General features: G+C 48.0%; 1 protein-coding gene and 1 long non-coding RNA gene across 16 annotated transcripts in view; one reads left to right on the top strand and one right to left on the bottom strand.

Annotated features, from left to right (window-relative positions):
- The window catches only part of LOC108588484 (uncharacterized), a 41,367-nt gene extending 31,233 nt beyond the window's left edge, over positions 1–10,134 (top strand). For 4 of the 13 annotated variants that reach the window (XR_013527528.1, XR_013527527.1, XR_004734137.3 and 1 more), the window contains one exon: positions 5,839–10,134. This is a non-coding gene — a long non-coding RNA (uncharacterized LOC108588484). Of the gene's footprint in view, positions 1–4,865; positions 5,179–5,838 lie in introns of those variants that run through there. The other 9 variants (XR_004734134.3, XR_004734133.3, XR_004734131.3 and 6 more) reach the window with 9 other exon arrangements.
- FGD5 (FYVE, RhoGEF and PH domain containing 5) overlaps positions 1–23,362 on the bottom strand; it is a 123,298-nt gene that overhangs the window by 19,164 nt on the left and 80,772 nt on the right. Inside the window, exons 6-12 of one of the 3 annotated variants that reach the window (XM_002758656.7) lie at positions 16,198–16,358; positions 15,778–15,934; positions 15,052–15,139; positions 13,463–13,513; positions 12,901–12,959; positions 5,675–5,746; positions 3,254–3,322 (exon numbers count right to left, since the gene is read on the bottom strand). In XM_002758656.7, coding sequence (XP_002758702.3) covers positions 3,254–3,322; positions 5,675–5,746; positions 12,901–12,959; positions 13,463–13,513; positions 15,052–15,139; positions 15,778–15,934; positions 16,198–16,358 — 657 coding nt within the window. The remainder of the gene's footprint in view (positions 1–3,253; positions 3,323–5,674; positions 5,747–12,900; positions 12,960–13,462; positions 13,514–15,051; positions 15,140–15,777; positions 15,935–16,197; positions 16,359–23,362) is intronic. The other 2 variants (XM_008982198.5, XM_035273760.3) reach the window with 2 other exon arrangements.

Genomic DNA, 23,362 nt, shown 5'->3' with positions numbered 1-23,362 from the left:
GAGCACCCTGACATTTCCTTCATGGTTCAGGACCAGGCTGCCTCCATGGCTCCCCTGTCTGCTTCAAAAAGTATGTGCATTACAGCCCCAGCTTTGAGAAAGGAGGAAGAGCCCATCATGACAGCTCAGGGATGTCAGGGCCTGGTGGGACACTTTCTTTCCACAGTCTAACAAAACTGCTGGGTGCAGGTGCCCAGATGTCCCAACTCTGTTCTGCAGTTCAGATTATTTTCTGAAACTGGCACATTTGAGGAAGAAAAATTCTTCCTAAGTGTGTTTGTTCACCATGGCACTCCTTCACTTGAGCACCTATCGGGCCACCCTCCTCCCATGTACCCCTCCATTAGAGAGTTATCAACACTGCTCAGTAGAAGGGCTGTGCTCAGCCAGAGGGACAAAGAACCCAGGTTCAGACTGCAGGGGCTGATGGCTGAATCACAGCGAGGGAACCGGAAGGAACCAGAGGGACATGGGCCTACCCCTGAGGGAGAGAGATATTCTGATAAAGGGCCATGCCAGACGGGCAGAGTGTGGGGGAGAGAAGCAGGGCCTGAGAAGGAGGAGCGGGGGAAACAGTGCTTGGGCTTTGACAGAAGGTGCCATCTGATCATGGCTTGAAGGGGAGGAGCTGGCACCCTTCTCAAAGAGCCTCAAGGTGTCTGAGGGCCAGTAGTGAGCCAAGACCAGGGACAAATGAGACAGAGGATGGGGTGAGGACAGACTGGGAAAAGCCAGGCTGCTGTGTCTGTTCCTGGCATTCAAGATCCTTGGGAGAAGTGCAGAGATTGGGGGTGTGGCCAGAGGAGGTGGCCAGATGCAAACAGCTGAGAGGCCATGACAGAGCTCCTCCCTTTTCCAGCTGCAGCTTCACTGCTTCCCTTGTTTTAAAGATTAGGGCATTGAAGCTTGGGGGTGTGCCCACGGGATCTCACACCAGTTGCTGTCAGAGCTGGGGCCTGCATCTGGGGTCTACATCCCGTCTGTCTGCCTCCCCACTGCCATCCTATATGGCCTCCATTTTGCATCCTGAAGAGAGGGAAATTCACAGAAACCCAGTTGTGGGCACCAACTCCCTGCAGAGCTGTGCTGGGGCAGGGAGCTGATGAGATCTGTAGCCCTAGTTACAGAGGGAGGACCTGTGTCCCATGAACAGCTGTCAGCGGGAAGGGAGAAACTGTTGTGACTCCTATCAGATAAGCGGCTTCTACCTAACAGGCACATACTTAAATGCCAGGCATTTAATTCTCCCAACCACCCAGTCTTTCCACTTTCCTGGTGGGAAACTTGAAGCCTGCACATGTCTGTGAGTTGTCTAAGGGACACAGAGGAAGTAAGTATCCCACAGGGCAGGATCTAACCAGCTCCGTCTGGCTCATTACCTCCCCTACATTCAGGGGCAAGGATTTCTCCTCAACGAAGACAATTTTTAAAGTTTAGACTCGACTAATATGGAATAAAAAATGGCTTCCAGCACTGGACTCCAAGACCCATAGCAGGGTAGAGGCTATGTCTACACACCAGCACAGATCACGGCACGCAGAGGAGATGGATAATAAGCTGCAGAATGAATGAATGTTAAGCAGGCAGTGAGCACCCCAACACTGGAGGTGTGTAACCAGAGGTAAAACAAACGACAAACAAACAAACGACCTAGAGAAAAGGACTCAAACATCTCTAGGGGCTCTGTGATCCTTCTGAGAACCCAAATCTAAGCCACGTGCTGCTTGGCTCTCAGATCCCTCTCAAAATCCCCCCTGGGGGTCCATTCTCCTCTTGCCTGCAGCTAAATCTCCCCCACTGCAGCAACTACCAGCCAGAGTGAGGGGTTCTCATGGGAGGGAACAAATAGCTCTTAGGAACGAGAGAAAGGAGGAAGACTCTGGACTTGGGTCACCTAGTGCCTCATGCAGAGCCTGAGGACACCAGCCATTGGCGCCCAGCACATACTGCTGGCCCCACAGGCTCCACATTTCCTGGCCAAGCTCAGGATTTCTCCACCAGCGCCACCAGCACTCTCTGGAGGTCAGCCCTCAAGTGGCCCCTCTATGGGTAGGACCTATTCAGGGCATGGGGAAAGCCCCACTCAGGAGCAGAAGGGTCTGGCTGCAGACAAAGACTTCTTGAGGCTCATAGAGCTCCTCCAATGCACCACACTCCTCATGCCTCTAGCCTTGGCCTAGGCACTTCCCTCTCCTGAAACTTCTTTGGTGCACCTGCCAAACTCCCATCCTTCCTCCAGGGCTGAATTCGGGTAGAATCTTCTTCAGGAAACACAGGGAACACTGAGCACAACATGCGCACCAGCAGACACTCCATACACGGCAGCACTGCCGTGGCTGTGCCTCTTCTTCTCTTTACCGCCTGGCCCTCCTTAGTCCTCTTTGCTTCCACAGCGCCTGAGATCCTCCATATCATGCTCAAAACTGCATTTACAATGGACTGTCTGCTTGCTTCTCCCTCCCATTGGACTCTGAAGGCTGAAGGCAAGATCTGGGATTTTTCTTTCTTTGTTTCTAGCATCAGCACACACGAGGTACACAGTCAATGCCTGGAACAGAGCAAGCTCGTAGGCTCTTACCACGGCCTGTCTCTCCCACTGCACACGATGCTCTAACGAAGTACACAGAGGCTGGGAGAGGCAGCTGTGGCAGATAGGAACAAGGCATGAGAGCAGAAGTGCAGGAGCAAGAGGAAAACTGCCCAGCAGAGGGCTTACAAGGCACGGCTACTTGGGGGTCCCATGATTGGGGCACTCAACAGCCACTGACGCTGATACAGCTACACCCTAGGCCTGGACACTCCCTAGTAGGCAAGACTACAGCCGTCCAAACAAAAATGTTCAATTATGTCCCATCTCCTACACAGTAAAGAAAATGCTGTACTTGGGTCACAACCCCTGGCTCCCTCCTGGGCCTCTGTCACCATCCTGCCAGGAGGCCTGGCCACAGCGACTTTCCTTTCTGGACCTCAGTTCTCTGAGCATTAAATAAGGTGGTTGACAGATATTTAAGGTGGGGATGTGGACAACTATATTTTGCCAACATTCCACTCAAAATCATTCAAATAACAAATGTCCTGTGGGCTGTGGTCTCCAAGGGTGAAGCTCTCAGCTGTCTGGAATGATCCTCACCCCCAAATTTCTGCTGTTTTCTACTCTCCTCCCACCCACTTCCATTTGTCCTTGAATAATAGCCCTAGAAAACCTCATAGAACTTGGCAGTTCCAGAGCTCAGCTTGGGGACCAGGCACTTACCAGAAATAGGTGCCGGGGGCGTCTGTTTTTCCCTGTTACTTTCATCAGCGTTCCTTCCTTCAGAAACTCCTGTGTGGAGAGAAGCAGACCTTGGCAGTCAGGCTGATGCCCCCTTAATCCCAGACAAGGGTGTAGGGAGGCCCAAGTGGAAACTTATATCATAAAGCCTCCCAGAGAACTCGAGCAGCTCGCAGATAAATCCCTGCTCATGAGAGGTGCCATATATGCTAGAGCAGGACCTGGATCATAGTCATGAAAGGTACCACCCTGAATGCCAATTCCTAAAGTCTAAATCCCCCAAGTCTAAAATCCTTAGCATCAAAAATTCCAAAACTCAGGCTGGGTGCCATGGTGTGTGCCCGTAGTCTCAGCTACTTGAAAGGATCACCTGAGCTCGGGAGTCCAAGACCACAACCTGGGCAACTTAATGAGACCCTGTCTCAAAAAAAAAAAAAACACTCACAAAATTCTGAAGATTGCAATCACAGAAGAACTGCATTATGTTAGGTGGAATTATTACCCTGTTACTGTCTTTGTTTGAAAATTAAGTATGACTTAAGAAGATGCATGTGGGTGCCAAGTTGCCAAGGGGTGGATTTGTGATGGTTAACTGTTAGGCATCAGCTTGACTGGACTGAGGAATGCCTGGAAATGAGCAGTTCACCACGCTCTGTATTATATTCTATATCATTTCCAATACTGGAGGTATAAATTGTGTACAAACTTTTACAGAGTCGAATTCATTTTATGCATTTTTTTTGCAAATGTAACTTCATGAAAAGTACATTATCACAATGTTGAATTTGTGTTTAAGCACTGTGTATATACTTAAAAACACCAACTTCCTCAATGAATGGAGATAACCCTTGCTTCTGTGAAAGACAATTTTTCCTGAGATCTTAGCTCTGTGGGTGGCTGCATATACCATAGTGACTCATCACAGGTTTTAACTGAGCTCATCAAAAGACTTCGGGTATATGTGTCATGGTATTTCAGATAACCGGAATTATAAGGCTGGTGCACACAAGTACTAACCATACTGACATACACGGATAAATTTTCCTGTTTGACTTTTTTATGAATAAGGTTTGTGTGCTCATGACTGTTTGACCCATGAAACTACTGTTAGCATACAGCAACATTTATGCTTGCAAAATTATGTACGTTCTTAGTGCCAATTTTATTGTATAAAGTGGCCTGTGAAGTGTTCTGTTGTGTTTTTATGTTTCTTTTTTGGTTTTGTTTTGTTTTGAGATGGAATCTCGCTCTGTCGCCAGGCTGGAGCGCAGTGGCGCGATCTTGGCTCACTGCAACCTTCATCTCCCGGGTTCAAGTGATTCTCCTGCCTCAGTCTCCCAAGTAACTGAGACTACAGGTGCACGCCACCACGCCCAGCTAATTTTTGTATTTTTAGTAGAGACAAGGTTTCACCATGTTGGCCAGGATGGTCTCAATGTCTTGACTTTGTGATCCGCCCGCCTTGGCCTCCCAAAGTGCTGGGATTACAGGCATGAGCCACTGTGCCTGGCTCAGTTGTGTTTTTATGTTTCTTAAATTCCCTTTTTAAAAATATAAAAATATTTTAAATATCTTTCTAAATTATTTTTTCCAGAATTATATTTTTGGGATTTCATGATACTCAAGACTATGTCTTTCAGGATTCTGGGTGGTCCAAGCCATGACTCCCCCCTTGGTTTGTACCCACGAGGAGTCCATTCAAGAACAGAGCCTCTGAAGGTCTACTAAAAGATGAAGACCTGGGAACAGCTGCTATAGCCCCCTTAATTCTGGATATACAACTAGACGTTTATGAAATAATTTACCAAATTTATGATCCTGGTCAAAACACTAAATGTAACTTTACAGAACCTCAGACCCGTGAGACACCTGCTAATCTCGAGTAAAATTCCTCTGAGCATGCACTTTAATTCCTTTGTCTCTTGTCCTTTATGGAGCATAACTGCTAATGAACATATTTTTTACTACTTTAAGCTGAGTTTTATGTTTTCCATTTGGAAGCTTTAAAGAGAATGAATTTCTCTCTTCAAGAATGTTATTTTTAAGAAATGTTCTAGGGGCTTGCTCTTGGGAGATCATTTTCTGTTTTCCCAGCAAATCTGCACTAAAAATACTTAGTGCTTCCTCTTCTTGGAGGTGAGGAGAGCCACAGGGAACACGAAAAAAATTGGCTCTGAGTCTTTAACTGCCCTGGGGGCAACACATGGGGTGGGGAACCCCAGGGAAGGCAGCCCAGGGCCGCAGCCAGGAGAGCTCAGTGAGCCCACAGCCACCCACCTGCCTGCCCTCCACAGTAGACAGCACCTGCAGCCAGGCCTGTCTGGGACCAGCCCAGTGAACAATGGAACTTATCGGAGCCTTACCCGGCCATCCTCTGCCCCTGCCCATGGCGGCGGCACTCACCCTTCCTGGCTGGAGGAGATCCCCTTGGCCCCGGACACTGTGCTCAATGTGGACCAGCTTCTGCAGGTTTTCCTGTGGGTGGGAATGGGGCGAGGGGGAGATGGTCAGGGCCCCTACCAGGCATCTTATCTTCTCTGTAAGGCATGGCATTGCTTCTGTTTCAGACAAAAATGAAGCCTGGAAAGGCCTGCCCCAAATCCAACCTCCTGTACAAGGAAGGACTGGGACCCAAGCCTGGGCCTGCAGGGCACCACCACCATCGCTGTGTGTGCTGTGGAGGAAGCTGCCTGGCCTTGCTGTGCTGCCCAACATCCCTGTTTTTCTGTGGACAACAGCTCCTACTCTCTGTAATCCAGCGTCCCTCATGAGGCCTGAAGCATGAGAACTTCACCAGACCCAAAGCTGGCCTCAGGCTTTCCTGGCTTGCAGCCCAGAGGGGTCTCCAAGGGGGAGCAGCCCAAAAACACAGCACCTGTGGAGGAAACTGGGTCCACACTCTGTGAAGCCTCATGGTTAGAAAAATAAGTGTGCCCTGTCAGTACCTCACTGGGTTAGCCATAAAATGTAAAGTGACAGCCCTGTCTCCTCTGCACAGCACCCCACAATCCTGGATACAACAAGCACCCACCACCCGCACCGTGGGCAGGTGCTCCTTGAACCTTATACAGGGCAGGTTCTAAAGGCGTAAGGTGAGCACTGTGGGTAGATAATGTACCCTGAAAAATCCTTTCCATTATCTATGGTTTGGGGCATAAAATTTTACGTAGTAAAAAAATGAGTAACTGTGGTTCCATTTCTGCTTATGATGTAGGAAGTATAAGAGAACACTGCTATCATTGTAGTGAGAAAAAGCCAGATAACCTTCAAAATCATAACTTTGCTTCAGCCTGTGGGAGAGCTAGGGTCACAAGGCAACTGAGTGTGCTGGGTTCTGCCTGGCAAGCCCATTCACAGAGGAATGAGATGCAGGGACGGCCGCACCCCTGGCGCCACACAGGAGGCAGAGGTGGCTGGTTAAAGGAAGGTAAGAAGAGAGCAGAGAAAATGTCAATAAATTCTTAAAGGAGAAGTGTGGACTGGTGCCAGTTTAGAGTAATGGGGAGCTGCAGACTGAGGGAATCTGTCCTTACTCAAAAGCACTCATTCACAAGTCTCTGCCCACAAGGAAGACTAGGGTAGGGCAGGGCCACATGCAAAACCCTGCCCACTTCCTCAGGCCCTCTCTCATGCAAGGCTTCAGCTCCCTGGGGAGACCAGGAGATCTCCCACCCCCAGAGCCCAGGCAAAGATCTGCTGCTCTAGGGAAAGAGAGCAAAAGCTGCACCATAGGAGGGGGGCGGTAACCCCTTGGACCCAGTATTATGCATCAATGCCCTGCTGGGGGAAAGCCAGAAACCTGTCTAAGGCCAGCCACAGAGCCACAGAGCTCAGCTACCATGGAGGGGCGAGTCTGGCTCACAGGCTCTGCTTCAGATGGAGGCATATGCCCACCATAAGCCCAGCGCTGAGTGACACAGGGCAGTAGCCTGCTTCTGGGAAGGACCAGAGCATGGAGAGACGGCCTTCCTGTGGTGCAGGGAGGGCTAAAGGCTGAATATGGAGCAGGAATGAGAAAAAATCTCTTTGACCCACCCAACAGGTCACAGCAGCCCCTGCTGGAGAAGCATGAAGCCTGGCAGGCACTGAAGATTGATGACATGTCAGCAAAACCCACACCCAGCTCAGGTGCTGACTGGACTGACCTGACTACCCTGTCCCCCACCATGAACAGCATGATCAAAAAACAGGCTTGCCCCCCTTGGGGGGTAAATATGATTTATCTCAGTCTCTACAGTGCTTCTACACATAATACCTGGCTTTCAGTAACAAATTATGAGGAACACAAAAAGCAAGCAAAAAACTCCCCAACCCCAACTCACTTTCAAGAGAAAGCATTCCACAAACCAGAGTGAGACGGGACACAGGTGTCAGAGCCATCAGACCTTAAAGTAGCTCTGACTGGGGGGTAAAAGGACCTGGCAGGAAAGGTGAATACCACCTTTGAGCAGGTGGAGGATTTTGGCAGAGATGAAAACCATACAAAAGAGTCCAGTAGAAATTTTAAAAGTAAAAAATCAGTATCAGAAATAAAGAATTCCGGGCCGGGTGTGGTGGCTCACACCTGTAATACCTGCACTTTGGGAGGCCGAGGCGGGTGGATCATGAGGTCAAGAGATGGAGACCATCCTGGTCAACATGGTGAAACCCCATCTCTACTAAAAATACAAAAAATTAGCTGGGCATGGTGGCGCGTGCCTGTAATCCCAGCTACTCAGGAGGCTGAGGCAGGAGAATTGCCTGAACCCAGGAGGCAGAGGTTGCAGTGAGCTCAGATCACACCATTGCACTTCAGCCTGGGTAACAAGAGCGAAACTCCGTCTCAATAAAAAATAAAATAAAATAAAAGAAAGAAAGAATTCCTTTGACAGGCTTAGCAGCAAATGGAACACAGCTGAGGAAAGACTCCCTGAGCTTGAAGATAGACTAGTGGGGATGACCCACACCGAAACACAAAGAGTGGGGAAAAAGAACAGAGCATCCAACAGGATTTCCCAAAATTAATGAATGACAACAAACCACAGATCCAAGAAGCTCAAGAATCACAACTGGATAAAGAGCGCCCCATCCTCCACAAAACACACACACACACATCACAGCCAAACTTCCCAAAATCAAATCAAAAGGGAAGATCTTAAAGGCAGCCAGAAAAAAAGGGACACATTGCACAAAGACAGACACGAGTATCACAGCAGTCTTTCTGCCAGAAATGATGTAAGCCAGAAGACAGCAGAGTGGCATCAAAGAAAAACTGTCAATCCAGATTTCTATACCCAGGAAAAATATCTTTCACAGATTGTTCAAGGTAAATTGAGTAATTAAGTTTATGGGTGGTGGGAAGCAGGTTCTCACTGTTGGAGTGAGAATTTACAGATAAGCAAGGGGAGGAGGCTAGTGTGGTCATAATTAGAATGGGAAACACTGGTAAAAACTCATGGTAAAAAACAAATACTCAAAATACAATAAAATAAAAATAAATTAAGGCTGAACATGGTGGCTCATGCCTATAATCCCAGCACTTTGGAAGGCTGAGGCAAGAGGATTGCTTGGCACCAGCCTGGGCAATATAGTAGACCCTCCATCTCTACAAAAAATAAATTAAAACTTATGGGTAGTTCACTATTCAGATACAGATGGTTATGTATGGAAATAGCTACAGATATGGGTATATGCAAGGGTTGGTATACACATACATTTCTTTGCTGTCAGCTAAGGAGGCTTAAAAGAAATGATACTGCGTTAGCAGTGAGTGTACTTAATGCCTGTATGTTGGCTTCTAATACAATTATCCAATTAATGCAACCAGGGCTCCAAGGAGAAATGGCTGATTCTAAGACTGGGACACCAGGAAATACATGAGATGAGTGATCCTGGAGCACCTTGCACTGCCAGAAAGTAAAGAAGTGCTCAACACACACACACACACACACACACACACACACACACACACAGCCTCAAAATCTGTATTGATGGTGCCATGTGAAGAAGGCACAGAAATCAACTGAAAACACTCCCAACAGCTAAAGCTGAAACAATTTAAGAAATAAAATGAATAAGGAAGTATTGGATTATAACCCAAAGTGTAAAATAAATATCCATGAGTCCATATTGATATAAATGACTTATTTATATATAATGACTAGATACACTAGCCAATGAGGAAGAAGAGACAAATCTCCCAGGCAGAATTCCATATAACCTAGATAGATGTGGTGCCCTCAAGGGGAGGGAGCATAACACCCACTCCTAAGTGTAGGCTGCATAAACTGACTTTCTCCCAAAGGGCACGGAAAAGGGAGGGGTGAGAGAAAGCAGCTCCACAGTGGAGAAACCTGCCACCGGGTGACTTCAGCCAGGTGACCAAGGTCAACATCAACAGTGGTAAATCCTGTTGCTAGAATGTGTCCTTCATATGATGGGATGAAAAGTACTCCTCTGTGAGCCTCTTCCCAGATAAACATACAGCCAGTCTAATCAGGAGAAAAACATCAGACGTTTCCACCAGAAGGGCATCCCGCCATACACCTGACCAGTAATCCTGAAAACTGTCAAGCTCATCAAAAGCAAGGAAAATGAGAAACTGCTGCAGTGAAGGGGACCCTCAGGAAAGAGGGCCACTAAATAGCATGTGGGATCCTGGATGGGACTCTGCAACAAGATACCAGGCAAAACTAAGGGAATCTGAATGAACTAGGGTCTTCAGTTAATAATCCTGTATCAATATGTTTAATGTAACAAATGTAGCAAATTAATATAAGATGTTCATAACAGAGAACACTGTGTGTGGGATATGTGGAGACTCTCTGTACTATCTTCTTTTCCATAAATTTAACATTGTAAAAATAAAATCCGCTCAGAAAGCAGAATGGTGGTTACCAGGGGCTGGGGAGGGGACTGAAATGGGCAATTAGAGTTTAACGAGGAGAGAGTTTCAGTCTGGGAAGAGGAAAAGTTCTGAAGTTAAATGGGGTGACAGTTGCATGCAATGTGAATGTGCTTCACACCACCAAACTACAAAAGAGTAAATGTCCCAGGCACAGTCCCCACCCAATCCAAGCAGGCATGGGCTAGGGGGCCTCTGGTCCAGGGCAGGCCTGGTACAGCTGTCCACAGCTGGCCCCTGCTTCCCAGCACAGCATCCAACTTCAGCCTTGGAGAAAGCCAGGAGGGTATCTGGTTATCGGCTACTCTGCTTCCTCATCTGGGTGGGGCCACGTGTGCAAGCTCTCCTGTAGGACGGAAGACGTATCCCTGCCTGACCTAGCTTTTCTCTCTGGAAGCAGAGGCAGCCTGGCTAAAGGGAAATGTGGAGAACCCAGCCCATCTGCTGCTATTCCTCTACAGAGCGCTGGATCCCAAAGCACCTCTACTTTTTGGTTGCATTGAGAGACTCTCACTGTATGTAAAGGATGCCAAAATGATAAGGAGCAGGGAGGTCAGTGCAGAGCAGAAAGAGAGAGAGGGCCAGATGAAAAGGCCATGTCTTGCCCTTGTATGTTTACTGAGGCATTGTTTACAATAGCAAAGAGTTGGAACCAACTCAAATGCCCGTCAGTGATAGACTGGATAAAGAAAATGTGGCAAATGTAATACTATGCAACCATAAAAAAGGATGAGTTCATGTTCTTTGCAGGGACATGGATGAAGCTAGAAACCATCATTCTCAGCAAACTGACACAAAAACAGAAAACCAAACACCACATGTTCTCACTCATAAGTGGGTGTTTAACAATGAGAACACATAAACACAGGGAGGGGAACATCCTATACTGGACCTCTCAAAGGGTGGGGGAGCTAGGGGAGGGATAGCAGGGGGTGAGGGGATTGGGGAGGGATAATATTAGGAGAAACACCTAATGTAAATGACAGGGGGAAAGGAGGCAGCAAACCACCATGGCATGTGTATATCTGTGTAACAAACCTGTGCAATCTGCACATGTACCCCAGAACTTAAAATATAATTAAAAAAAAAAAAGAAAGAAAAGGGCATGTCTGACCCACGTGGAAACTGGCCCAGAAACTGGCCTGTGTAATTCATACCCAGCTGGCTCAGCCTCCAGTGTTAGTCCACCCCACACCAGCCAGCCTGACCTCTCTCCCTGGACTCTGGTCCTACCTTCCATCCTGTCCCTCTCTCCCAGCCATGGTAGGTGGCTCTCTGAACTCCAGCATGTACCATTCCACCTCCATGCCTTTGCCTAGGCCAGCTCTCTTCCTGGCACCCCTTTTTCTCTCTCTGCTTTCCTGGCATGTATGCTAATCCTCCCTATGAGGGCACCTCCATATCATCTTTTTCTTTTTAAGATAGAGTTTCACTCTGTTGCCCAGGCTGGAGTGCAGTACCGTGATTTCAGCTCACTGCAACCTCCGCCTCCCAGGTTCCAGTGACTCTCTATCCTCAGACTGCCGAATAGCTAGGACTACAGGCACATGCTACCACACCCAGGTAAGTTTTATATTTTTAATAGGGACAGGCTTCACCATGTTGGCCAGGCTGGTCTTGAACTCCTGACCTCAAGTGATCCACCTGCCTTGGCCTCCCAAAGTGCTGGGATTACAGGCATGAGCCATTGCGCCCAGCCTGTATCATCTCTTCTGGCAGCCTCGGCTGGAAGGGACGCCTCCCTTTTCTGAACCCTATGGCATTCTCTCCCATGACGTCCATCACGGTCATTTGCATCCACATATTTACTACTTCACTAAGCAGAGGTTTCCTCAAGGGCTGGGATTCATGTTTTATCGCCTTGTATCTCCAGTCCCCAAAACAGTACAAAGTCTGACACATAGCAGGTGTCCAATAAATGCAATTTCTCCTCCTCTTCTGCCTGAGGATGACTCACTGTATGCACGCCCTTTTTGTCTGCCACAGCAAAGCGTAGCACCTCCTTGGCACACATCATCTACCTTCTGTGCCTGCAGAAGACATGATTAGCTAGCTGGTCACTGAACTCTTTTCCAGTGATCTAGGACTTGTGCTTGGACCCATTCTCAACACAGAGCACTGGCATGCCTACAGCTTAGCAGGGCAGTGAGCATGTGGACGCAAGTAACCCTGGTCACTTGCATGGAGCTGGGATGCAGGGTCAACTCCGCCCTCTTTGGCAGAAATCCAGCAAACACCTGATCAGTGTCTAACAGATAGAGTCACACACGCTCAGAATCAGATCTGTGCCTCAAGCCACGTATTCTAGTGGACTAGTGATTCTTAAACTTTTGTGGTCCTAACATTTACCCAGGGTGCTTGTTAAAAATGCAGATCTCCAGATCCTACATGCAGAAGCTCTGACTGGGAGGATCTAAGGTGTGCCCAGGAACTAGGAGTCTACAAAGCACCACAGGTGCTGATGCAGGTGGCCTCGGACCACAGTGGGGCATTGCTTATCAGGTCTCCACAAGTCTGTAGCTCCTCTCATTGTCTGAATGGTGAACCGGAGGCCCAGAGAGGGGCACACAGTGCCTGAGGTCACACATCAAGGGTCAGAGCCAGAACCCAAGGCTCTCTGTAGAGTTCCACAAGAGAGAGAGTTGCCTGCAGCCCCTAGGAGTGGAGCATCAGAAGGCTGACCAGAGTGGGTGGGGAGGTGCCTGGAACCTGTGTCTGCAGAAGGGGGCCGCCGGGCTGCACTCACCCCTTGCTCCATGCTGTCGTTGGCACGGTCTGTGACTTTGGAGATGAGGCTCAGTGCACCTGGGGAGGGATGCAGAGCAGGAGGGGCGTCAACTTTCCCCACTCTAGTGTCAGGTCACAGGCCTCGTCCCCAGTTTGGCCACTACTGCCTAAGTGACCTTGGCAGTGATTTGACCATGCTCAGGCATGCCTCAGTTTCCCTGGCTGTAAACTGAATATGTTCTAATAGGGGCCACCCTGGAAGGTGATACAGAGGGACAGCCACATTGAATTGGGAGGAAACAGGGAGACTGTGATAAGCTTTTCAGACCTGGCACACCCCTCCTATCACCAAATTCTGGTGACCCCCATCCTAGGATGTCCCCACAGCTGAGGTGAGGGGGGATCCATCTCAGAAGAGCTGGGGTTCTCACAGAAGTCCTGGATGTGTCATATGCAGAACCCACCCAGCTGGTGGGGAAGGGACTATGTCCTGGGCTGTGGAACTGGAGCAGGGTCCAGGTTTTGGGGTAAGGAGGCAGAGCAGGATCGAGTACCTCTCTCTGCGTTCATGCGGGACTCACCCTGTGTGTTGTCGTACTCAGCGGAGTCCGGGCAAAGGTTGTTTAAATAGTCTGTTGGTAGGATGAGAGCCAGGAGTCAGCTACTGGCAAGGTCAGCCCCTCCTGCCCACAATTGTGACCCCTCTCTTGCCAGAGTTGGAAGTTTGAGAAGAATGAGGCATCTACACTCTCTCCCCTGCTGGTCCCATGGACCACCATCAGCATTGCTTCCACAGCTGCTTGTCACTCACTTATCCAACAGACACCCACTGAGTGCCTGCTGTGTGCCTGGCACTGGGCCATGCCTTGAAGACAGACACAACAAGGTGAATCCATCTTCAAGAAGCACACAGTCCACTAGTGGAGACAGACGTGGATATCAATACAGCAGAGTCCTGTGGAACCTGTAGTGCATTTATGTTCTCCAGGCTCTGCATCCTCCAGCCCCTCCCCCATAATTGATCTTCCATCTGCTCATTCTGTTCTGGCCATGCTGGCTCTCTTGAATGTGCCAAGCTTGTTCCTACCCCAGGGCTTTTGCACTTGCTGTTCCCTCTGCCTGGCACTCTCTTCAGATCTTCATATGGCTCGTGTCCTCACTCTACTGAGATCTCTGTCCAATGCTGCCTCCTCAGAGAGGTCTTCCCTGATCACTGAGTCTAACACAGCAGCCCTGTTCCCTCTGTCTCCTTAACTTGTTTTATTTTTCTTAAGAGTTCTTAACAGACATTATCTTTTGGCTTTCTTATTTGCTTGTCTAGGGTATAAGCTCCACAGTGTCCCTGAGTTTGCTGTTTGATTCACTGCTGCATCTCCAGCGTCCAGTGTGGGACTTGGTACACAGTAGGTACTCAATAAATAGTTTTTGGATTAGATGAATGAATTCTCTGGTCTCTGGCTTTAATGTATTTTTGGGGAGCCCCAGTTGTTACCTGGAATTACATATCCATACCTACATATGTACAGTCTGTCTCTCTCACTAGGACATCAGTTGCCCAGGGCAGGAGTCCTTGTCCACTTGGGAGGCAGTTGGATAAATGGGTCTGGAGCTCAGAACAGAGAAGTGGGTGTATCCAGCAGGCAGAGATAGCGGAAAGGGCACAGAGAGGGAAAGGAAGGCGACCCAGGACTGAGCCCTGAGAAGCTCTGATGTTTATGGTGCAGTGGAGGATGGGAGAACACCAGCAGAGACAGAGAAGGGACAGAGATGGGAAGGAAGTGGGAGAGAATATGCCACAGAAACCCCAGAGGAAAGCACTCAAAAGCAGGACGTGGTCAGGGGTCTAGCAGGTCCAAGCCTGAACATGCCCACTAGTGTGGCCACAAGGAGGGCTCCAGTGAAATGAAGAGATGGCCAGCTGAGGCAGGGAGGAAGTGCAAGATGGGGAGGGGTGTCACCGGGTTTTTGTGTTTTAGGATTGGGGTGGCCACTGGAGGGAGCTTTCTAAGTGGCAGGAGGTGGTTCAGGGGGCTCAAAGCTCAACTGGAGGGCAAGGTGAAGGCAGAGGCCACCCTTCCCCAATACCTGCCTGCCACAGTCGCTTCTACCCCCCTCAGAGGCCTTCCCTGCCCCTCCACCTCAGTCCCCCGTGAGCTCCTGTGGGGCCCACCTGTGAGGAGCACTTGGTACTGGAAGAGGCGCTGAACCACCCGCAGCAGCCGATGCTTTGCAGTCTGGCCGCCTCCTTGTACATTCTGCTGTTCTCAAGAGAGGGGAGGAAAAACCTTATCAGAAACTCCTCCCAAGGGCAGCAGGCTTACAGCAGCCCACATACACCATCCCATCCACACCTCTCCACGGCCCAGATGAGCTTCTCCCTCATCTCCAAAACCAGGTTCTCCTCCTGCAGGAAGCCCTTCTGGATTAGCCTGGCCCTGCTGTAACTAATTGCTCACTCCATCATGTTACCAGTTGGTGCTATACGCCGTATCAAGCCTCTCCAAGTCCCTGCTTTTCTCTTAATCTTAGCAATGGAGGAAAGCTCCCTCTTTTTCTGCCCAGGAAAACTGGATCCCCAGTTTGTGGCTAGTACTGGGAATTTCCTTGAACATTCCAATGGCTGGGGCACTAGCTTGGTTGGTGCTTTTCAACTGGAACAAGAGAACTACCCCTGAAACCTTCCTGTGGGTAGCACCCACTGTGCTGTCATCTGCTGCCCAACAGGGGTTGTTCTGGGTTCTCCTTCCTGATGAGTCACCCTCTCGTCCTTCTGGCCAGGTCTTCCCTGTCTGCTCCCCAGCCCCAGACCTACCAAGACGTCCCACTGATCTGCATTAAGCCCTTCACCCAACCCCTGCATCCTTACAGCAGGGTCTCAGAGGATCAAGTGACCCACCTCAAATTCACGGACAGCAGCTGCCAGCCGGGGAGAGTGGAGGCAATTCTCAGTGAGCAGACCTAGGTACCTGTCGAACTGCAGGATGTGAGTGGCGTGGTGATCAAACCCCTGCTCCCGGGTCAGGAAGACATCAGCTACCTTCTGCTGGCTCTCCCTGCAGTCAGGGGGGAGGGGGATGGGATGCTGGGAACTCAGCCTTGTAACCAATAGAGGGTTAGAAGCGGGGTCATATCCCTGGGTGCAGATCCCAGCTCAATCCCTGCATAGTTGTTTTACTTTGAGTAAATGATACAACACTTCTGAGTTTGGCTTTCCCATCCATCAAATGGAGATACCATTTCATACGGTGGTGTTTTTATCCCTTTCAATTCTCCCAGTGCAACAGAAGTGGAGCCTTGGGGTCCAGGGACTGCTCACCAATTTGACAGCCTTTCCTCCAGCTCCTCCAGGATGCCTTGGTGAAGTTCGTAGATGGCTGGGAGTTCACTCAGGCCCTGCCTCAGCTCCTCCCGGGCCAATGTGTCTCTGCCTTCATGGTCCATGTCATCCAAGGCCCTCATGACAGCTCCATGGAAATCCTAAAATGCCAAAAGGCCTGTTACCCACAGGTTGATAGGACGGAGCACAAGCCCTCCTTGGCAGATTTCCCCTGGGGCTTTGGAGCCCTGCCCTATGTGGAGACAGCTGTGAGACCTTAAGCCAGTGTCTCCAGACCTAATGGTCTCAACTACAAAACAGAGATGGCCACATGCACCTGGTGCCCACAGGACTGCCTGAGCTGACACCCAACTCAACACCTGCCACAGAGCAGGGCTCAACACACACTTGCTCTCCTCTCCTGTGGCCACTTGGTGAACACACTTCCTTTACAAGATGGGAGAGAGATTGTATAATTCCTTAAAGAAGCAGAAGGTTAGACTGGGTATGATGGTTCATGCCTGTAATCCCAGCACTTTGGGAGGCCAAGGCAGACGGATCATGAGGTCAGGAAATCAAGACTATCCTGGCTAATACAGTGAAACTCCATCTTTACCAAAAATACAAAAAATTAGCTGGGTGTGGCGGCACATGCCTGTAGTCCCAGCTACTCAGGAGGCTGAGGCAGGAGAATCGCTTGAACCCAGGAGGCCAAGGTTGCAGTGAGCTGAGATCACACCATTGCTCTCCAGCCTGGGTGACAGAGTGAGACTTCGCCTCAAAAAAAAAAAAAAAAAAAAAGCAGAAGGTTTTTGCTTTCTCATTATCCATCTTTGAAGGAAATAATAGGCATCCACCCTATGGTGTAGTAAGCAGTCACTAAAAATGATAAAGGTGGTGGCTACGTCGAAATATTCACATCATAGCGTCCAGCAATCAAGAAGGGACGCAGAGCTGTTTCCACACCCTGACGTAACGGTGCAAAAAGTGAGCAGAGGAGAAAGCTAGGACAGGACAAGGTGCAAACAGTGGCTGTGTCAGGAGTACAGAGTTAGGAATGACTGTTCATCTTCTTGTCTCTATTTTCTAAAATCTATCATGATTAATGTACTTCTACAACTAAAATCAATTTAATAAATATAAGAATTACATCTGGGTTCCCCAGTCTGTTCCGTGCATCCTGTTTTTAATGCAAGTGCTGTGCTGATTTGGTGACTAAAACTTCGCAGTGAGTTTTGAAGTCAGGTAGTGTGATGCTCCCAGCTTTGTTCTTTTTGTTCGGGATTGCTTTGGCTTTTGGATCTTTTGTGGTTCCAGGTAAATTTTAGGACTTATTTTCTATTTTTCTGAAGAATGTCATTAAAATTGTGATAGGGATTGTATTGGATCTATAAATTGCTTTGGGGAGCACTGTCATTTTAGCAATATTACTTCTTCTAACCCATGAGCATGGAACATCTTCTTTTTTCTGTGTGTCCTCTTCAATTTCTTTCATCAGTATTTTACAGTTTTCCTTGCATAGATCTTTCACTTCTTTGGTTAAACTGATTCCTAGGTATATAAAATACCTAGGAATGATAAATGATAATGCCTAGCTATGATAAATGGGATTGCTTTCTTGTTTCTTTTTCAGATGGTTCACTGTTGGTATATAGAAATGCCAGTGATTTTTGTATGTTGACTGTATCCTGCAACTTTGCTGAATTTGTTTATCAGTTCTAATAGTTTCTTGGTGGAATCTTTGGGTTTTCTGAGTATAAGATCTTGTCGGCTGGGTGCAGTAGCTCACGGCTTTAATATCAGCACTTAGGGCCAAGGCTGGGGGATCGCTTGTACCTAGGAGTTCAAGACCAGCCTGGGCAATGTGGGAAAACCCCATCTCTACAAAAAAATATGAAAATTAGCTGGATGGGGTGGCAGGCATCTGTGGTCACAGCTACTCGGGAGGCTAGGAGGATCACCTGAGCTCGGGAGGTCTAGCCTGCAGTAAACTCTGATTGCACCACCGTACTCCAGCCTGGGTGACAGAGCAAGATCCCGTCTTAAAGAAAAAAATCTTTGCCGGGCACGGTGGCTCATGCCTGTAATCCTAGCACTTTGGGAGGCCAAGGTGGGAGGATCACCTGAGGTCAGCAGTTCAAGACCAGCCTGGCCATCATGGTGAAACCCCAATCTTTAAAAAAATATATATATTGTTGTCTGTGAACCCAGGTACAAATCCACACAATTACAGCCAACTCATCTTTGACAAAGGTGCCAAGAACATACATTGGGGAAAGGACAGTCTCTTCCATAAATGGTGCTGGGAAAACTGAATAACTATATGCAGAAGAATGAAACTAGATCCCTATCTAACATTCTACACAAAAGTCAAATCAAAACAGATTAAAGACTTAAATCTAAGACCTCCAACTATGAAGCACTAAAAGAAAACGTTGGGGAAATACCCTAGAACATGGGACTAGGTGAAGATTTTCTGCACAAGACCTCAAAAGCATAGGCAACCAAAGCAAAAATAGACAAATGGGATTGCATCAATCTAAAAAGCTTCTGCACAGCAAAGAAAACAATCAACAGAGTAAAGATACAACCCCCAGAATGAGAGAAAAAAATTTAATCCTGACAAAGGATTAACAACCAAAATATATAAGGAACTCACACAACTCAAATAGCAAAAAAGCCCACATAATCTAATTTAAAAATGGGCAAAAGATTTGAACAGATATTTCTCTAAAGAAGACATGCAAATGGTCGATAGGTATGTGAAAAAATGCTCAACGTCACAATCATCAGAGACATGTAAATGAAAACTACAACGAGTATCATCTTACCCCTGTTAAAATGGTTTTTATCAAAAATACAGGCAATAACAGATGTTGGCAAAGATGCAAAGAAGGGAACACTTGTTAGCGAGAATGTAAAATAGTACAGCCACTACAGAGAACAGTATGAAGGTTCCTAAAACATTAAAAATAGAACTACTGGGAGGATCACTTGAGGCCAAGAGTTTGAGACCAGCCTGGGCAATGTAGCAAGATCTCATTAAAAAAAAAAATTAGCTGGGGCTGCACCTGTGGTCTCAGCTACTTAGGAAGCTGAGGCAGGAGGACTGCTTGAGCCCAAGAGGTCAATCCTGCAGTGAGCCATGATTGTGTCACTGCACCTAGCCTGGGTGACAGAGTGAGACCCTGTCTCAAAAAAAGAAAAAAAAAAAAGACGAATGACTTTTTTTCTAGTAATTCCACTACTGAATAGATATTTAAAAGAAAACCAAATATATCAAAAAGATATCTGCACCCCTTGTTTTTGCAGCACTATTCACAGTAAGTATAGATTCAACCTAAGTGCACTTCAACAGATGAATGAAGAAAATGTGGCATATATACACAATGGAATAGTATTCAGCCATAAAAAAGAATGAAATACTATCATTTGCAGCAACACAGATGGAACAGGAGATCATTATGTTAAGTGAAATAAACCAAGCACAGAAAGACAAATATTGCATATTCTCACTCATATATGGTAGCTAAAAAAGTAGATCTCATGAAGACAGAAAGTAGGCTGGTAGTTACCAGAGGAGGGAAGGGGGTGGCAATGAAGAGCAGATGATTAATGGCTACAGATATACATTTTGATAGAAGAAATAAGGGCAGGTGCGGTGGCTCACACCTGTAATCCCAGTACTTTGGGAGGCAGAAGCAGGTAGATCACCTGAGGTCATGAGTTCAAGACCAACCTGGCTAACATGGTGAAACCTCGTCTCTACTAAAAATACAAAAATTAGGCCGGGTGCGGTGGCTCAAGCCTGTAATCCCAGCACGTTGGGAGGCCGAGGCGGGTGGATCACGAGGTCAAGAGATCGAGACCATCCTGGTCAACATGGTGAAACCCTGTCTCTACTAAAAATACAAAAAATTAGCTGGGCATGGTGGTGCATGCCTGTAATCCCAGCTACTCGGGAGGCTGAGGCGGGAGAATTGCTTGAACCCAGGAGACGGAGGTCGTGGTGAGGTGAGATCGCGCCAATGCACTCCAGCCTGGGTAACAAGAGCAAAATTCCGTCTCAAAAAAAAAAAAATTAGCCAGACATGATGGTGGCACCTGTAATCCCAGCTACTTGGGAGGCTGAGGCAAGAGTCACCTGAACCTGGGAGGCAGAGGTTGCAGTAAGCAAGACTGCACCACTGCACTCCAGCCTGGGTGACAGAGTGAGAATCTGTCTCAAACAACCACCACCACCAAAAAAAAGAAAGAAAGAAAGAAAAAAATAAGACCCAGTATTAGATAAATCAGTATGGTGACTATAGGTTACAATAATGGATTGTACATTTCAAAATAGCTAGAAAAGGCCAGGCACAGTGGCTCACATCTATAATCCCAGCACTTTGGGAAGCCAAGGCAGGAGGACTATGAAGTCAGGAGCTCAAGACCAGCCTGGGCAATATAGTGAGGCCCCGTCTTTACAAAATATTTAAAAGGTTAGCTGGGCTTGTTGGTGCATCACTGTAGTTCCAAGTATTACTTGGTGAAGTGGGAAGATGGCTTGATCCCAGGAGTTCCAGGCTGCAGTGAGCTATGGTCGCGTCACTGCACTTCAACCTGGGTGACAGAGTGAGACTCTGCCTCTACAAATATGCAAATAAATAACCAAACAAATAACTAGAAGAGAATAACTTGAATGTTTCCAGCATAAAGACAAATATTTAGGGTGATACATATTCCAAGTACACTGATTTGCTCTTTACAGATTATATAAACATATTAAATTATCACATACCCTGAAACTATGTACATCTATTATAGATTTTTAATAAAGAACAAAAATTTATAAAGAATATATTTCTCACAAGAAAAGTATTTTATCTTCAAATACATTTGCTCTTGCATGAGGCTTAGCTCTACAATTTTAAATACACAGCTAGGGGTGAGGGTAGGAATCCTGAAACCACCTTGAGCTGCGGAGCAATGCATGTTGGGAAAATCCCAGGGTCAGAGAGATAATGCACTCTTGCCCAAACGGAGAAGTTCAAATCACCCTCGACACTCAGGAAAGATGATTCCTCTGCCTTGTTGGACTGTCTCTCTGATGGGGAGCTCCCTGTGGGGCAAGATATCTCACCCCACTGCTGGACAGTTTCTTTCTATTTTTGAGTTGGAGTTTTGCTCTTGTTGCCCAGTCTGGAGTGCAATGGCACAATCCGGGTTCACTGAAACCTCCGCCTCCCAGGTCCAAGTGATTCTCCTGCCTCAGCCTTCTGAATAGCTGAGATTACTGCCACGCCAGCTAATTTATGTATTTTTAGTAGAGACAGGGTTTTACCATGTTGGCCAGGCTGCTCTTGAACTCAACCTCAGGTGATCTGCTCAGCTCGGCCTCCCAAAGTGTTGGGATTACAGGTATGAGCCACCGAGCCTGGCTTGCTGGACAGTTTCTACTGCTGAAAAGTCTTCTTTAGGCCAGATGCAGTGGCTCACATCTGTAATCCCAGCACCTTCGAAGGCCAAGGCAGGAGCATCGCTTGAGCCCAAGAGTTGGATGAACACCAGACTGGGCAGCATGGCAAGACTCTGCAAAAAATTTAAACATTCTCCAGGCACGGTGGTATCTGCCTATATTTCCAGCTACTTGGGATGCTGAGGTGGGAGGATCACTTGAATCTGGGAGGTTGAAACTGCACTGAGTTGTGATGGTGTCACTGTACTCCAGCCTGGGTGATAGAACTAGACACTGTATCAAAAAATAAAATAAAATAAATAAAGATATTTTTAATATAAGGATCTAAAAGTGGAAAGTGCCTGAGAGAGGATGGGCAGCCCTTCCTCCAGGAAATCTTTGTGGCCTTCTCTCCCCAAGTGAAGGGCAGCAGCTTTTCTACCCCTCCTTGCAGGGGAACAGCAAGGGGTAGAAAAGAGGACAGGGAGGTGGGATGGGACAGAGAGGGGAGATGGGGAGAGAAAGAAAGAAAACCAAGGAAGCAGAGCCAGTATACAAGCATGACGGGGGGAGAAGGAGAGAAAGGGGGTCAGAGAAGAAGAGAGAGAAAAGGGGAGAAGGGGAGAAAGAGGAGAAGGAAAGAAGGGAGGGGACATGAAGGGAGAAGAAAGGAGGGCTCCAAGGTGAGACGTAGAGGTGCGAGACTCCCTCACACCGTGCCTCCAACATCTGCCCATAGGCGCGTGCCTGCACCATCAGACAGGGACAGCAGACGTGGAGTTTACAAAGCTCTGTGCTTCCTGAACACCTCATCCTGTCCGTTGCTGACCTCCTGCTGCTGTGACCTGCTCTGGCCGGAACTACAGGGAGGGCACACAGAGGGCGGCCCACCCTGGCTTGCAGTCCCAAGGAGGGAGGATGAGCTGGTTCCTGCCCAAGACTGGCCAGCCCCAGCCCAGCACAATTCAAGGTCTCAGGAAACCTCCAGCCCCAACATGAAGGTCAGAAACCCTTAAGGGACTGAGTCTTGAACTAACAAATGGGCTCTCTGGGATGAAGGTATGTGTGTTCCTATGAGGAGGCTACATGCCTGAGCTGTAACAAGAAACTGAGTGTCCTTGTACAGGAGCTCTCAGAGCCTTTCCTGAAAGCATGTTTCGGAAGACACAGAAGACGAGGGTGGTGAGGAGGGCAGCAGGTGCAGAGGGTAGCTGGATGGAGGTCGTGGGTAATTCTGACTTCTGCTATACAATTGGCTCTGGGGTACTGGGGTCATTCTGAGCCTGGGTGGAGGTTTCCCTGCTGACCTGGGGCAGGAGGACTCCCCAACTCTTTCCCTGTGAGTCTATGTTTAGGACCCAGCTTCCAGCCCTGCAGGCTTTTCTAAGCCCTGGCATCCCAGGAAAAGGAAGAAAAACAGCTCTGTATCCTGATAAGGGCAATGACCCCTCTTGCATGGGCATTGGCTGACAGAGGGCTTTCAACATACTCTCATTTGTTCTGGGCTGGGCTCAAGCCCAAACACGCCACAGGGTACTGAACAACTGGGCAAGCTGTCAACTGTTTGAGCCTCAGTTTCCTCACCTGTAAAATGGGGATCAGTGCCACAAAGTATAGCAGGAGGCTGCAGAGAGGCTCTTCCTAATGATTACAACTGCTTTGTCAATTGTACAGTGCTGGGAGAGAAAAGGAAGAACAGGCGAAGACAAGACTGGCTGTATTTGCACC

Source organism: Callithrix jacchus, chromosome 15, assembly GCF_049354715.1.
Source record: "Callithrix jacchus isolate 240 chromosome 15, calJac240_pri, whole genome shotgun sequence".
NCBI lineage: Eukaryota > Metazoa > Chordata > Mammalia > Primates > Cebidae > Callithrix > Callithrix jacchus.
The sequence above is the reverse complement of the archived record's forward strand: the minus strand, read 5'-3'. Positions and strand labels throughout refer to the sequence as shown.